Here is a 15126-nt window from a genome sequence, read left to right as displayed (position 1 = left end):
ACAGATCAAAATTTTGAGATAGCCATTTTATTCAGCATAGTCGAAAAACATAATAACTATGTCTTGGGGCTGACTTACTCCCCCACAGTCCCCAGGGGAGGGGCTTCAAGTTACAAACTTTTAACAGTTTTTACATACAATAATGGTTATTGGGAAATACACAGACCTTTTCAGGGGGGATTTTTAGGTTGGGGGGAGGAGGGTTGAGGGGAGGGGGCTACGTGGGAGGATCTTTCTTTGGAGGAATTTGTCATGGGAGAAGAGAAATTCCATGAAAGGGGTGCAGGAATGTCGCTTCTTACTTTCAGTAAAAAAAACCTTTTTTTTTTTTTTAATCTCTAACACAGAAGATGATGTAGATTGTATTTCCACCAAGATTCAATTGCATTCAGCGTAAAATTTTCCTAAACAGTCTTAACATTGTCATTATAATCGACCACTAATTATATAATGTATTCGAGCTTGGTAAAACATGCAAAAAATACCTTGTTGGATCTTTGATCGGAAATGTCTTGTCCTAAATTTAACTCCTTCTCATAATCTGCGTTGATCGATGGTGTGACATCAAAACCGGAGGCACACACTTGGAATCGTTTTTTATCCAAATGTGGAATAGTATTTTTTATGGAATAGTTAGAAGTTTTAACATTGCTCATTACTTTCGTCAAAGGCAAACACTTACCTCCTGACTTGAATGAGCTATCCCAGAGTATTCAAAATCCCTCCTGTCCAAAAAAATAATTCCGGGTCCAAATCTTGCTTGTCCTTCTCAAGCATTGTATCCCTTTTAACGTCGCATTGTAATCGAGTTGTTTTCAGACTATACTCCCCCCCCACCTCGAACAAAAAAGGAGGGTCTCTAAAATATGCCTTATATTCGGAATGTGGACCTTTTTTATCATCATTTTCAGTGCCGCCCAGATCCCTGAAGTAATCCTTCCAATATGATATAAAAAATACACTTTTTAGCCCTCCTCCTCATCTCAAGGGCGAGCTTAGCTAATTTCCTCTCGGAGTGACGATAGCTACTTCGACAGAATCTTTATTGTACTGTTAAGGAATCCAAAAAACAAACGAGGGGGGAGGGGTAGGGAGCAGATATCTTCTTTAGTAAAAAACACCAATCATAGAGGTTCTTATCTGCCCTTTCACCTTACCCCAGAAAATCAGAGACAGCTTTTCTAGGGTCATCAGTGTCACTAAGAAAGTTTTGACGAACTAGAAAATATTCTAGTTACAGAATGGGCCACATAGTCAGGGTGCCAATACAATACTGAATATTTATATAAAATCTTCATAATGCAATAAAATACAGAAAACTAAATCTACGTTGCATGGGCAACGGGAGGTGTTGTGGCAGCCTTTGTTCGGCTTTGCTGAGTAAAGTGTTTGGAGAGCTACACTTTGGTTTTGTTTCCTCGCTTCGATTAAATGCTCAAGTTGTTAATCTGGAAGGATCTTAAAATACATACTAAGAACACCAACTCGAAAAAGTTGGAAATCCCTCATTGCAACTAGTTTTGACGAACTAGAAAATATTCTAGTTACAGAATGGGCCACATAGTCAGGGTGCCAATACAATACTGAATATTTATATAAAATCTTCATAATGCAATAAAATACAGATAACTAAATCTACGTTGCATGGGCAACGGGAGGTGTTGTGGCAACCTTTGTTCGGCTTCGCTGAGTAAAGTGTTTGGAGAGCTACACTTTGGTTTTGTTTCCTCGCTTCGATTAAATGCTCAAGTTGTTAATCTGGAAGGATCTTAAAATAAATACTAGGAACACCAACTCGCAAAAGTTGGAAATCCCTCATTGCAACTAGCAAAAGTTGAAAACCTCTCATCGCTGAAGATGATTGTAGCCTAACAGCCGATTATTACTTACTAGTCCCCTAAATGTCTTGTACCAAATTGGTCTTACCATCAAATACACCGGAAACAAATAATAGGTACACCAACTGGCAAAAGTTGCGAACCCCTCATTGCCGAAGATTATTATAAGCTAACAGCCAACTGTTGCTTGAAACTACCCAATATGTCTCACAATTGGTATCGGCCTATTTTTGGTTTCAGTGTGTACCTTACAATTGAAGTTGCCAACCCCTTTAAACTTTCAAACTGGTATATCTCATGAAGAAATTTTTCTACCAAAAAATGTTATTTTTCTACCAAAAAATGGATGACATATACTTTGATCAGCTCATCAAGAGCTATTGACTGCCGTAAAAAAAAAAATCCATCAGTCTTAGTTCAAAAGTAGACTATTTTGCCGTAGGCCAAGTTTCTAACGTCATTACTTAGAAAGGATCTAAGGATCAACTCTAATTTCTTTAGCAATGAGAGAACTTTTAAGGTTTGAGAGGCACATCTCATACCATTTTTCTACCGCAATCCCAAGTGCGAAAAAACCGAATGATAAACTCAGCTGAAATCGCGAACAGAAATGGGTAGAAACACAAGCAAAACCATCCTTTTTGGCCCCAGGCAAGAGTTCTACGAAGCTTTCCAAAATGCAAAGTCATTTTCATCAATCCGGCCTAAGGTCCACACTTTCCGTAAAAATCGCACAGGTTAGACCCTTACCAGTTAGTGGTATACCCTTACCACTTTCTAGAAATAGACTGAAATCGGGGAGCTAGAAAAAAAAACACGACAAAACCAAAGTGTTGCTCTCGCAATACAATTAGTTTCCCTAGTCGGATGCAGGAAACTCGGTAGGCAGAGAGGTTATACTCCAAATTTGTGGTTTTCGTTAAATGAAACATGCTTTTTGTTTTACTTTCGTAGTCAAGAGGTTTAGCCCCCCCCCCCCTCCTTGTCATTGTGACTGCATTCGTGTTGTTTTAATTAAATTCCTTAGGAATTTCAACAAATGCTTGAATTTTCTCTCTTTTAGATTATGGAACTGCAGTTGAACGAATATATAGTTTCTGCACCAAGTGCAGTTTACCTGTTTGCAGAATACCTAGTTTCTGCACCAAATGATCATCAGGAACGCTGCACTGAAGCGATTCGCAAAGATAAAAAGCTAACACTCTGCTCGTGTACAGGAGATTTATGTAACGCTTCAACCCGCTTAAACTTTAATGTTTTTATTGTAGGTTTTTTAATCATAGGTGGTATGGTAGTCTGACTAAGTTTAATTAAAAATAGTACGTTTTCGTGTCTGGTAAATATATATATATTTTCTTTAAATAAATTTTTTATTACTTTTTTATGTAAAACTATCTGGCTTAAAATTAGTCATAGCATTTATCACTTCTAACTTAGTTATAGAATGGTGGTATAGAGATTTCTGAGCTTCTGGTAAGATATTTAACTACAACTCCAATTCTGGAAAAAGAGGAAACCTTTCTCCATTTAGAAAAACAGCTGCTTGCATTGACTGTCAACCTTATTAATTGATCTTATAAATTTTTCAAAGAGTACACAGGTAAAACGAAAAAGGAAAAACTTCAAGGTGATATTTTAGTTTAAAAAAACGTCGACTCACCTTGGGCTGAGTTCTAACTCTTTATGCAAGAACCCGGATAATAGGAATCCCGAGAAAATCGACTAATTAATTCCGCAATGATAGATCGTTATCACACGAGGAACTTATAAAATGTTAATCTGCTGCTATACTGTTTCAGATAAAGTTCAGTCAAAGCAAACTAGTTTTCGTATATTTTTTATACGTGGCGAACGTTTTGGAGATAAAAACTGAACCGAACTTACTTTTATCAGTTGGTTATTACCGTCCGTGAAACAAGTAATATAACCGGTAATGGATAAATTCTAGCTGGCATATTCCAAAATTCAGTTTTGGTCTTCTAAAGGGAAAGAGAGTTTTTTATCTCTACGAGTACCATCTCTAGTCGTGGAGAATCGATATTCTGTTTTCAGAGGTAAGAATTACGATAAATCCAAACAAAAAAAGAAAGGAATAAATATAAAGGAAGCCTAAAATATCGCTATAAGAAACAATGGATTTACCAACTACTAGAGCACACGTTTGAGTGTCCGGATCCAGGTCTATAAAACAGACAGTGGGCGAAAATCAAGAATTTATTCTCAGATTTGGTTATTAGCCTTCAAACGTTAATAAGTTCATGATCGCTTGGCGTTTGCTTGAGCTAAATCAAGGGTTGGCTGCCTTTTTCGATTGCGGGTCAAAATCAGCCGAAGTACAAAAATATATTTTTGTAGCAAACACCCGCATAGTGTTATCTCATTGACTGCAATGCTAATGACGTCATTCGCCATGACATTAATCAGATCACAGACTTCCTTCACAGACAGGCTTTAGACTTCTTAAAAAAAGTTTTTCAAAGCAAAGCAAAGGTGGTATTAAGCTTAACATTAGCAGAAATATATTTCAGTAATAATTTGAACTCAAAACGAAGAGAAATTAAATGAACTGTCACAAAAAACAAACATACAACAGTTACTAATATAAACCAATAATCTTAAAACGAGTAAAACTAGAATTGAACATGTAAATTAAGCTTAAAACGAGCAAAAATTATTACAAAAAAGAGGTTGGCTTCTGCCCCCTTCTTTAACTGTAAAAGTCTAAAGCCTACTGCTTCATTTGCGCTTTACTGGAAACTATATGTCTTTTACTGAAAACTATATGTGTTTTACTGGAAACTTTCCTTGGAAAGAACTAGTAAAATTAAGTAGAATATTTTATATGTAATAATATTGATTGCTGAAAGGTCAGCAGCTCAACATTTTATTTCACAGTAATTTTATTTTGAACTAGCTGTTGGTGTGGCGTTTCGCGCCACACCGACACCTATTTGGTCAGAGCACTTCGCACCCCCTCGCGCGCGTAAGTCGTTACGCACCGTATTAGTTACGCGCCATTGTAGTTGTGTAATAGATTGTCAGGTTTACCGACTCTTGAACATGCAACAATTATTGTCCATGGGAAAAACAATCCGTATTCAGATCTATACCGCATTTTTCCAATGATTGACCTTGAGCTTTGTTGATGTGTGATTGCTAATCGCATATTCCCTGTGTCCCCGACGTCATTTATATACCCCCCCCCCCTGTGCCCCCCCGGCGTCCCTGTTGTAGTTGTGTCCCTGTCGTCATTTATATTTTCTGTGTCCCGGTCGTCATTGGTGTCCAGGTATCCCGGTCTGTAATTTGTCTTTGAGTGTCCCGGTCGTCATTCATATTCCCTGTGTCCCGGTGTCCATTTCCTTTTTTAGTTCTTTTTTTTCTTCTTTTTTAGTTTCCTTTTTCTTCTTTATTTTTTTTCCTTTTTAGTTTTTTCTTTTTTTTATTTTTTTGTTTTTTTGTAGTTTTTTATATATTTTATTTTTTATAGTTTTTCCTTTCTTTTCTTTTCTTTTTTAGCTTTTTTCCTGTTTTAGTTTTTTCTTTTTTTTTCTTTTTTAGTTTTATTTTTTTTTCTTTTCTTTTGTTTTTTACCTTTTTTTATTTTATTTTTTAGTTTTCTTTTTCTTCTTTATTTTTCAGACGTCATATGCAAACCCTCAAACATACATCCAACTTATTTTTATATATATAGATGTTGTAATAAGTAAAAAAGAAATTTTTTTTAACGTAATCCGTTTTCAGTAAAGGGCAAATGACACAGTAGGTTTTAGACTTTTATAGTTAGGGAGAAACTTTTACAGTTTACAGCAGCAGCCAAACTCTGTAGTGATTTTTGTTCAAATCAAATTTTGGTTTGTATATTCAGTTTAAATTTGATAGCTATGATTGTTTATTTAATTTCTGTTCGTTTTGAGTTTAAATTTTTATAGGAATTTGTTTCTGCTGATTTTTAAGTTTATTATGACATTTACTATTCTTTGATTGTTTATTTAATTTCTGTTCGTTTTGAGTTTGAATTATTATAGGAATTTGTTTCTGCTGATTTTAAGTTTAATATTACCTTTACGTTTCTTTGAAAAACTTCTTTTTCTGGAAGTTTTTTTTATTATTTTGAAATATAAGGATACATCAAAGACCTTGAAAGTCGTTTACACCAGATATTTCATACGAGACGATTTAAAAAGGAACAGCCCTTCTATTTTTCTGATTTTCTCCATAGATATTTTTATAAACTTTGGTAAGTCTTAACCCTGGACGATTTTTTTTGATAAAATTTATTTACAGTATGAGGATGTTTTTTCTTTTGTTTTGAATAGAGGAAAAGAAACTAATAGAGGAAGTTAAGGGAGTGCAAAAACAGGAGGAAGTTCTTTTTATGGAAGTTTCTTTTTTTTATTATTTTGAAATATAAGGATACATCAAAGATCTTGAAAGTCGTTTACACCAGATGTTTCATACGAGACGATTTAAACTTTGACTTTGATTTTTTAGACTTTGGTCAGTCTTAATTCTGGACGATTTTTTTGATAAAATTTATTTACAGTAAGAGGATGTTTTTTCTTTTGTTTTAAATTGAGGAAAAGAAACTAATAGAGGAAGTTAAGGGAGTGTAAAAAACAGGAGGAATTCAAAATTGTCTACAAATAACGCGTCTAAATTTTTTGACTTTTTAAATACTTGCTTTTAAAAAATATAGGAACTGCTTTCAGAAAAATATTCATAATACAACTCTTGGAACTCCTAAAAAAATTGAAATAGTAGTCCTAATTTCAAAGCCAACTATTGTATAACAGCAGTAGGTGTAGTAGGTTTGTACAATTAACTCCCCCATGAAACAGTGAAACATTCTATTTTCTCCGACAGATTTACTATTCTAACGTAGTTTTAAGAAAATATGTCTTTTCGTTGCGCATTTAAAGTTTTATCTTATAGATGGTGATTCAGTTCACATATAAAAAAAATTCAATTCCTCTTCGGCTTACAGTGATTCGGCTGAAGTGATATGAAAGACTTTAAAACACTATGGACAATAAATAACACTATTTTAAGCGGTCTCTATGCGAGCTTTCCAATCTCTACTTTTCATGTCCTACTCATTTTCTTGTATGAGTCACATCTTTAATGGAAAAAAAGAGGACACATCACCACTTCACAAGCACAAAAGTGATATTCCTTGTTGCTGAAAACAGGGGAACGTAATCCTCAAATAAGGGATTTTCGGCTATGGTAATTCCAGTGATGCTCTTTACATTTCGATCCGACACTATTTCTAATAGGTTTCGAGATATTTTTCGAAATCCCCATAGATTTGTTTTCGCAAGAAAATCTTGCCATTGAATCAGCCAAAACAGCATTTACCATTCCTGAAACAGTGTAATGGAGTAAGTTCGGGCTATGAAATTCCACAGGAGAAAAATTGTCAGCTTAGAAACTAGAACCTCAAAGGATTCATTCAATGTGGAATTGTATGAAGACCGCGACGGACTGACGAGTACTGAATTGTATCTCAGTAAAGGTAGTTGTTTGGTGACCAGGAGCAGATCAGGGCGGTAAGCTTTATTGTTCCATATCAGTTATACTCGCTTTATTATTTTCATTAGTTATCTAATTATTATCAATATTATAAATTGACATCCTAATAATAAATTAGTGGTTTGCTCATTATCCGTGTTGAGTAAATAATGAATATGGACGGTTAGGTATCGGTTTGACTCTCCTTGTCTGTTCGGTAGCCACTTAAATATGCTAGCCTTCTGAATTAGGATGCGTGGGTAAGGAGTACGGGGCTGTGATGCAGCAATCTCGAATCGCATACTGCTTATTAAGGCTTGTGAATTTACGGCAAAATCATAAATAAAGGTCATTACAACAACTTCAAATGAAGATTCTTCCTAACTTTAAAGTTTTTGTTCAATTTTTGTTTTCAGTTACTATGGGCTAGTTCGTTCTATGCTAGGTCACGTCTGACGCCGCAACCATGATTATAGTACTATCAAGTAGTATAGTTAACAATAGCTTTAGATTTTCAAATATTAACTTTTCTGTAAACACAAGTTGTGTGACACCTAAGCAGATCAGTATCTGATATATGTTAAAACAAGAATAAATCACTTTTTGTCTTGGTGAATATGTGATGTATGCAGGGCCATCACGTATGCGGGGAGGGGGGGGGGGGGGAAATCCCCCCCCCAATGTTTTTGATCACTCGGTAAAAAAGTAGTCGGTAATACCATGGCGTCGTGCCACAATTTTTCCTACTTCACTAAAATTCTTTGTACGATTCAATAAAGACCACGAAAATACTGACATGTCCTCTACAGAAATTTCGAGCTTGTTCGGTAAACGCAGCAGTTTTATCGACTCATACCGTGATTTTACAGATGGTGCCACAGCTTTCCATTTGGTTAAATAAACAGCATTAAAATAGTGACATGATATGTACCGAAATCTAAATCTGGTTGGTAAATGCAGCGGTTTTACCGACTCGTGCAGTGATTTTACGTATTGTATTCGAAACTGACATTATACTAATTATTGGCAAAAAACAGTCGGTAAAAATAACCAACCAGTCGATTTAATATCTCCCCCCCTCAACAAAATTTTTTTTGGCTAGTAACGACAATGGATGCATGTCACTATGTAAAACAAGGGAGGTGAAATGCTTTCGAGAGATTGGTTCATAAGACCTTCCTCCAAAGAAAAACCCGGAGACTTATACAACAAGTGAACTTTTTTTTAGAACTGAAGTCAAAATTCAACAATATAAAATCCTTCCAACATTTTCATAAAATTATCAAAGTTTATTGCTAAAATTATTAAGTTAAAAAAAATGATCAGACTATTCAAAACTCTGAGACATAAATAAATTTTAATTACAACATTTAATCTACCGTAAAAAAAAATCCATAGGGATTGAAAATTTAGGTTCTTGAGCCAAGCTCTGTTTATCAGAGTAATTATAACGAATCATCAATATCAATTGAGCCTTTTCCAGGAGTCAGTGGGCCAGAGCTATCTGAGCTAAGACCACCATCAGTAGCCGTGGTGGGCCTTTCTAAGCTGTCTGCCCTTTCTTTTTTATGCTTATGTTTCTTGCTTTTCTTTTTCTTTTCCTTCTTTCTCTTGATTTTCTGGGAGCGATACATTTCTTCCAGTCCACTATGCCTTCCGTCAAGCATTCCACTTGCAGCAGGAGAATTTGGATTACTTATGTTATCCTAAAAAATATACAGTTATTTGTTGAATCAATAATAACGTCGATAAAAATCGAAGGACTTCGGCTACGCAAAACTGAAAGTCACTTTCGAGCAATTTTCATATTATCAACTTAATTTCTTTCATTTTTCAATCAAACAAGATTCCAAACAAGTTTTTGTGAGTCAAGAATCAAACAAGTTTTTTGTGAGTTTTTGCCCAAAGCCAGATTCAACATTTCTTACGCAACAGAAAAATTGCTCAATAATTCTATCGGTTTTACTAAACTTAACTGAACGAAAAGCACTAAGACGTAGAAATAAATGCAATAGCTTAAGACCATAACTACATACCAGGAAACCATTGAACGATGAAGTCAAATCCTACAAAATTCAAGTACTTAAGCAGATAATTTAATCACTCCGCCAACTTTTTACATTATCTTTTTTTACATTATTTGATGTTTAAGGGTCAAAGTGATCGCTGAAATCTTAAGTTTAAACGTTTCATTTAGATCATCCATTTCCCTCCAATAATATATATGACTTTATTTGTATAAATATATCTACTGACTTGACTTAACTTAACTTCAGTCCCGTCCATCCTTGAAGGTCGTTTTGGGGCCTCTTCATAGGTGCTTGAGTTGTCGGCTAAGCGGAGGAGTTGTGGCAGGTTATAATTAAAAGTTTTCTTTCAATCTCTTCGGAGTGCGACCTCTGGGGCGAGAACCGTGTACTCGTCCGTCGAAGGCTATCTTTGGAAGATGAGTGCTAGCCATGCGTTGAATATGGCCTAGCCATTTAAGTTTCTAAAGTTTTATTTTATCCAAAATTGTGAGTCTGACTTTCAGATTATGGAAAAGTTTGGAGTTGGATATTGTCGTGGTAGGTGATCCCAGCGATGCGTCATAGGGATTTGGTTTCAAAGGCAGCTAGGCGACACTGATCGTCAGTTTTAAGGGTCCAAGATTCACAGGCATAGATGGCAATTGCAATAATGGGGGAGTAGAAAAGTCTCGTTTTGAGAGTTGTTGATAAATTCTTATTCCTCCAAATGGGCATCAGGGTTTTAATATTGGAGCTCGTAATTGCCAGCCGTCTCTTAACGTTTTTGAGATGGTTGTTTTCAGAAGTAAGTAGGCTTCCTAGGTAGGTGAAGTCTTCAACCCACTCAATCATATCTCCACCAAGCCGAAGGCTGAGATCTACCGATAAATCAGGCTTACGCAAGCAGCGCATGGCTTTCGTTTTTGAGGTGTTAATGGTCTTCCCGAAGAGGTTGGTAGACGAGGGAATACTATTAGTCTGGGATTGGAAGACTTGAAGGGACTTGTCTATTAGGTCTATGTCATTGGCATATGCTAGTTTATTTATCACTATTCCTCCGATAAGTGCACCAGACGGGTTGTCTGTAAATGAAAGCGCTGCACGTAGGAAGAGATTAAATAGCCCCGAAGATAGTAAGCAACCTTCTAGCACTCCAGTAGAGATTTCGAAGCTTTGGATAAGTCCTTCTCCAATCATGGTGCGGCTTCTGAACTTCTTATACATGTCTTTGATTAGAGAGATCAGGTTGGATGGGATGCCAAAGCGAAGAAGGATGTGCCATAGACCTTCTTTCCATATAAGATCGAAAGCTTGTTTAAAGTCTATGAAAAAGTGGTAGATGCTGCGGCAAAGTTCGCTGCACTTTTCGATGATCTGTCGGGCAGTGAATATCTGATCAACTGTTGATCTATTAGGTTGGAAGCCGGTTTGGTTTTCTGCAATGAATATTGAGGAAATGGCTCGTATACGCCCGAACATGACTCTTGTGAAGATTTTGCGACATGGCTGGTAGGACTGGTAATGGGTAGTAGTTGTAGCAGACAGCTTTAGAGCCTTTCTTGTGTAGAGCAATCATCGTCGCTTTGCACCAGGGCAAGGAGAAGTGATCTATTTCCCAAGAAACTGTGGAAATTTTATGGAAAAGGTCAATAAGTGGTTCACAGTTTATTTTCAGGAGTTCAGGCTGGATTCCATCAGAGTCGGCAGCTTTGTTTGTTTTCAGGTCTCTGGTAGCTGCTTCTATTTCAGAGCGAAGAGGGGGAGGACTTGGGTCTGCAGAGGTTACGGGGAAGCTGTTGAGAACTGTTGGATCTGGGTGGATGAGTGAATTCAGTTTATTTTTAAAGTGGTTTTTCTATTGTCAGCGGATTCTGTCGGTGGATTGAATTTCTATTCCGTGTTTATAGAGAAGGGAACACGCCTTGATGTCCTTCTTATTAGCCAATCTCGCACTCTTTTATATATGAAGTGGGAGTCTCCTTTCTTGAGGGGTGATCAAAATTGATCACATTTTCTTTAATAAAAGCGCGATGAGCACGTCGGATGGCTTTCTCTACAACTCGTTTGAGATGCATGTATGGGTCCCTGCTTTCTTTATCTTGCTTGTTGTGAGTTGGCGCTTTTCGTCACAGAGAGATGATCGTGTCTGTTATTCAAGGTTTCTGTTTTTTTTGGGTACACAATGTGGAATGAGTGACATCACATACACTTTTTATGCTGCTAGTCACCAGGTTGTCGAAATCTTCCTTGGACAGGGTAAGAGGAGAGTTTTGACGTACATTCCGACATTTTTTTCAGATAGAGTGGTGATGTATGTTATACGTGTGTTCTCATCTTTCAAAAGATCTAATCGGAATTTGGGGATTTTCTCAGACAACTTTGATGCTGTTTTAAGTCTCGTTTTGAATCTAGAGATGACGAACAAGTGGTCGTTGTTAGTCACCACCAGTTAGCGTGACCGTGTTTAGTACAAATGTTTTCCAACGTCTAGACACGAGGATGTAGTCAATTAAGGTTTTAGTTTTTCCATCCGGTGAGGTCCAGAATATCTTACGACGGGGTCTGTGCTTCGACAGTGTGTTTGTAATGACTCAATCGCTGTCTCTTCAGAATTCAATAAGTCATTCTCCTCTTCTATTCATTTGTCCATGGCCAAATTTGCCCATTACATGTTCGTGTCCTGTGTAGTTGTTTCTAGCGATGGCGTTGAAGTCCAATGGCAAGGATTATGTCTTTTTTATGGACAAAATCATCTATGCTTTGAAGTTAAAGACAACAGTTTTCAGACTCTTCGTCGTCTTTGCTGGAATCCAGAGCATAAACTTGGATAATTGTGAGGTTGGTAGGTGAACCTTGAGGTTGGTTTGAGCCTCTCCGAGAGGAGGATTACAATGATTAAGAAATTTCTGGCCTTATTAGACAGTAGGAAACCTACACCTTGTTTATGTTTGCCATCATTGCGTGCCGAAAGTAGAAGGGTGACATATCCGTGTTTCTCTTCACCGACAATTGAAAGATGGGTTTCGGCCAGACCAATAACGTTTCAGTTGTACCGTATTATCTCACTTAGGAGCAGATCCAATTTTCATTGTTTGGCGAGGGTTCTAGTGTTGAGAGTACCTATTGACATAGTTATTGTTGGAGAAACAATGGCCTCCAAATTTGGAGTTGTCAACGGAGATATATTCGCGCGATTTACAACCGTTGATTCGTCGGCTGCCCCAGACACATAGATACTGGCTTCGGGACAGCGGTAACCACTCCTCTCTGTCCCTCACAGGGGCAGACGATGTCTACTACCGATAGTGCGCCCTTTTGGCATGTTGCAATACCAGTAATTTAACCCATTGCTGGGGGAGGGTTTGACACAGACAGGACGTGTCCATTCACCGATGGGCCATGCCCAGTGCACATTAGAGGGGCCCTCCTTCTCCTCCGTATGGATTTTTGACCCCCAGACGAGGGTAATCCAGCTATTTTTCAAGGCCCCCCAAAACTGGGCCCCCTCTTGGTCCACGCCTCACGTCACTGGAGGTACCATACATATCAGTAGGGCGTTCCCCTATTCACCACCTGAGGACGCGCTGAGTGGCTTGGGGAAGGCCCCTACTAAGAAGCGACTACAATCAATATGGCACGTACTTAGGCCAAGTAAATTCTTTCACATGACGGCACGCTAAGGGTTGGATTAGCCCCTCTATATTCGCCAGAAGAACAAATTCTGAAAAAAGCTGAAATTACTGCAGCCTTACATTTTGGTAAAGAAATAACAGTATTAAATGTATATCCCTTAACGCATTAAAAAAAAATTTTTCGAACCAAAGTAGTGAGTAATCAAAACTTAAAACGCACAAAAGGAACAATATATTAGACAAGGCAACCCACCTCTTCAACTCTCCTCCCCCACCATGCATATCAGGATGGGATTGAGGTTTTACTGAAAGCATAGAAGAAATGTGTTTGACGTGCTTAGTTATTTTGGCATCTTACCTCTTTTGTAAAATCGTTCGAGTTTTATTTTTGCAATTTTTTTTCCCTGGCGAATTCAAACTCAAAGAAAGTTAAATCTTTGATTATTTACAAATATAACATATTTGCAACATATTTACATATTTACAACATATTACAATATTTACAACATAAGATTATTTACAAAGCAGACAAAATTTCAGAAAATCATGTGAAGAATAATATAGCGAAGTTTTAGTAATAATAAGAATAAAAAATAATTAAACAAGGTCATTCCCAAAAGGAGGGTTATCCAGCTCGATTAAGCAGAAGAGGATGGAGAGACCGTTGTTTCATTTTGTATATTTCCCTTGTCTCAATCTTGAAGTCTCAAATATGGATTATTAATCGACCAGGGTAGCTTATTACTAGAACTTCACTAACGTGTCAAATCCAAGCTTGAAAATAAAAACCTTACTTGTTTAATTTGCTGGATACTATGCACATCCAAAATATTTGTCGACTCGGGAAGAGTTTCTTCCATTATCATCTGAGGGGGTTCACTCTTAATACCCCTCTCAAAGTCCAGTCGGCTTCCAAAGGTACTGGAGGCAGGTCGCTTCATGCTAGGCATATTTGCAAACAAGGGGCTAAATAGAGGTGCATTGTGTAAACAAGATGGTCTTCGGCGTCCATATAGTGTTACGTAGAGATCGTGGATGTCACACCTGATATGATCAAACTTAAGATTAAAAGCCAATGTTATGATGAATCAGGTTTCTAAGAGTAAATCATTTTAGTATACAATATTTAATTGCTGTGTGTAACTTGAGAGCGTATTGAGATCCCAGCTGTTGCGTGGACGCCTCGTGCAGTTAGTTTTTTGAAAGGGATAATAAAGGACAACTAATACATTTTATATTGCATATTTTTGGGTTCCTATACAAAAAATTCTTCGCTTAAAAACATGATATCATCATTCCATTACCATTTTAAAACAGGATTAAAATTCAACATGTCGCAAACGTTTCGAAAGTGACATATTTATGAAAGAGATTCATAAACCTCTCATTGGAGAAATGTATCTCAATTTGTCAATAAGGATATAGTATCGCCATTTTGGATAAGCATAAAGTGACATATTGCAGTTATGTCAATTATGTAAAATATACCTCAAGGTTCAAATTTTACGGTAGAAATTTTTACGTGTTTAATCAAACACACCTAGTTCTATAAGGGAGAGCAATGAAGACTAGCTAATATAAGCATTCTCCACGATGATAATGAAGAATAATGTTTTCCTAAACAGTTTTCTTGTTCTCTTAAAAAAGACAACTATTTTTATATTGAACCAACACTGAAAAGACTTCGTTAGGAAAAAAATAATAAACAGGAAACAAAATTCGAAGCGCAACGAATTCTAAACGTTCGATACCTTTGCTCGCCACGACTAGGACAAGAAATGATAAATGAGAAAACCGTCTTCAGGATTTGAGAGTCATTTTCTTTTGAGAGTCATGGGTAGCACGATAATTACTAAAAACCTAAGGCCAAAATGCATTAAAGACTTGCTTTTGCCATTATTAAAAAGTTGTGTCTCGTTGTAAAAGCAATTTTATAAAGTTGAAACTAATAAGAAGCACCCCCCCCCCAATATTGCTTTGAATTGCTCCCATGCACCAATTCAAATTGATCCCATGGGATCAACAGTCCATAGATCCGCTTTTTTGCCTTTTTTTAACTGCTAAAGTTAAAGTATTAAATTATTTAGGAATTTTTTTTCTTACCTTAAAAACTAAAAATATGAAGTTTTAGGG

At 36.8% G+C, this 15126-nt stretch overlaps 2 protein-coding genes across 3 annotated transcripts in view; both read right to left on the bottom strand.

Moving 5' to 3' along the window:
* The window catches only part of LOC136038634 (lysine-specific histone demethylase 1A-like), a gene marked incomplete at its 3' end in the record, with an annotated part of 406525 nt that overhangs the window by 94270 nt on the left and 297129 nt on the right, over positions 1-15126 (bottom strand).
* LOC136038633 (transcription initiation factor TFIID subunit 2-like) overlaps positions 8704-15126 on the bottom strand; it is an 80807-nt gene continuing 74384 nt past the window's right edge. For both annotated transcript variants that reach the window (XM_065721876.1, XM_065721878.1), the window contains exons 17-18: positions 13788-14037; positions 8704-9058 (exon numbers count right to left, since the gene is read on the bottom strand). In XM_065721876.1, the coding sequence (XP_065577948.1) occupies positions 8798-9058; positions 13788-14037 (511 nt within the window). In that variant the 3' untranslated portion in view covers positions 8704-8797. The remainder of the gene's footprint in view (positions 9059-13787; positions 14038-15126) is intronic.

The sequence above is a fragment of the Artemia franciscana genome, chromosome 18, assembly GCF_032884065.1.
Source record: "Artemia franciscana chromosome 18, ASM3288406v1, whole genome shotgun sequence".
In the NCBI taxonomy this organism is placed as follows: domain Eukaryota; kingdom Metazoa; phylum Arthropoda; class Branchiopoda; order Anostraca; family Artemiidae; genus Artemia; species Artemia franciscana.
The sequence above is the reverse complement of the archived record's forward strand: the minus strand, read 5'-3'. Positions and strand labels throughout refer to the sequence as shown.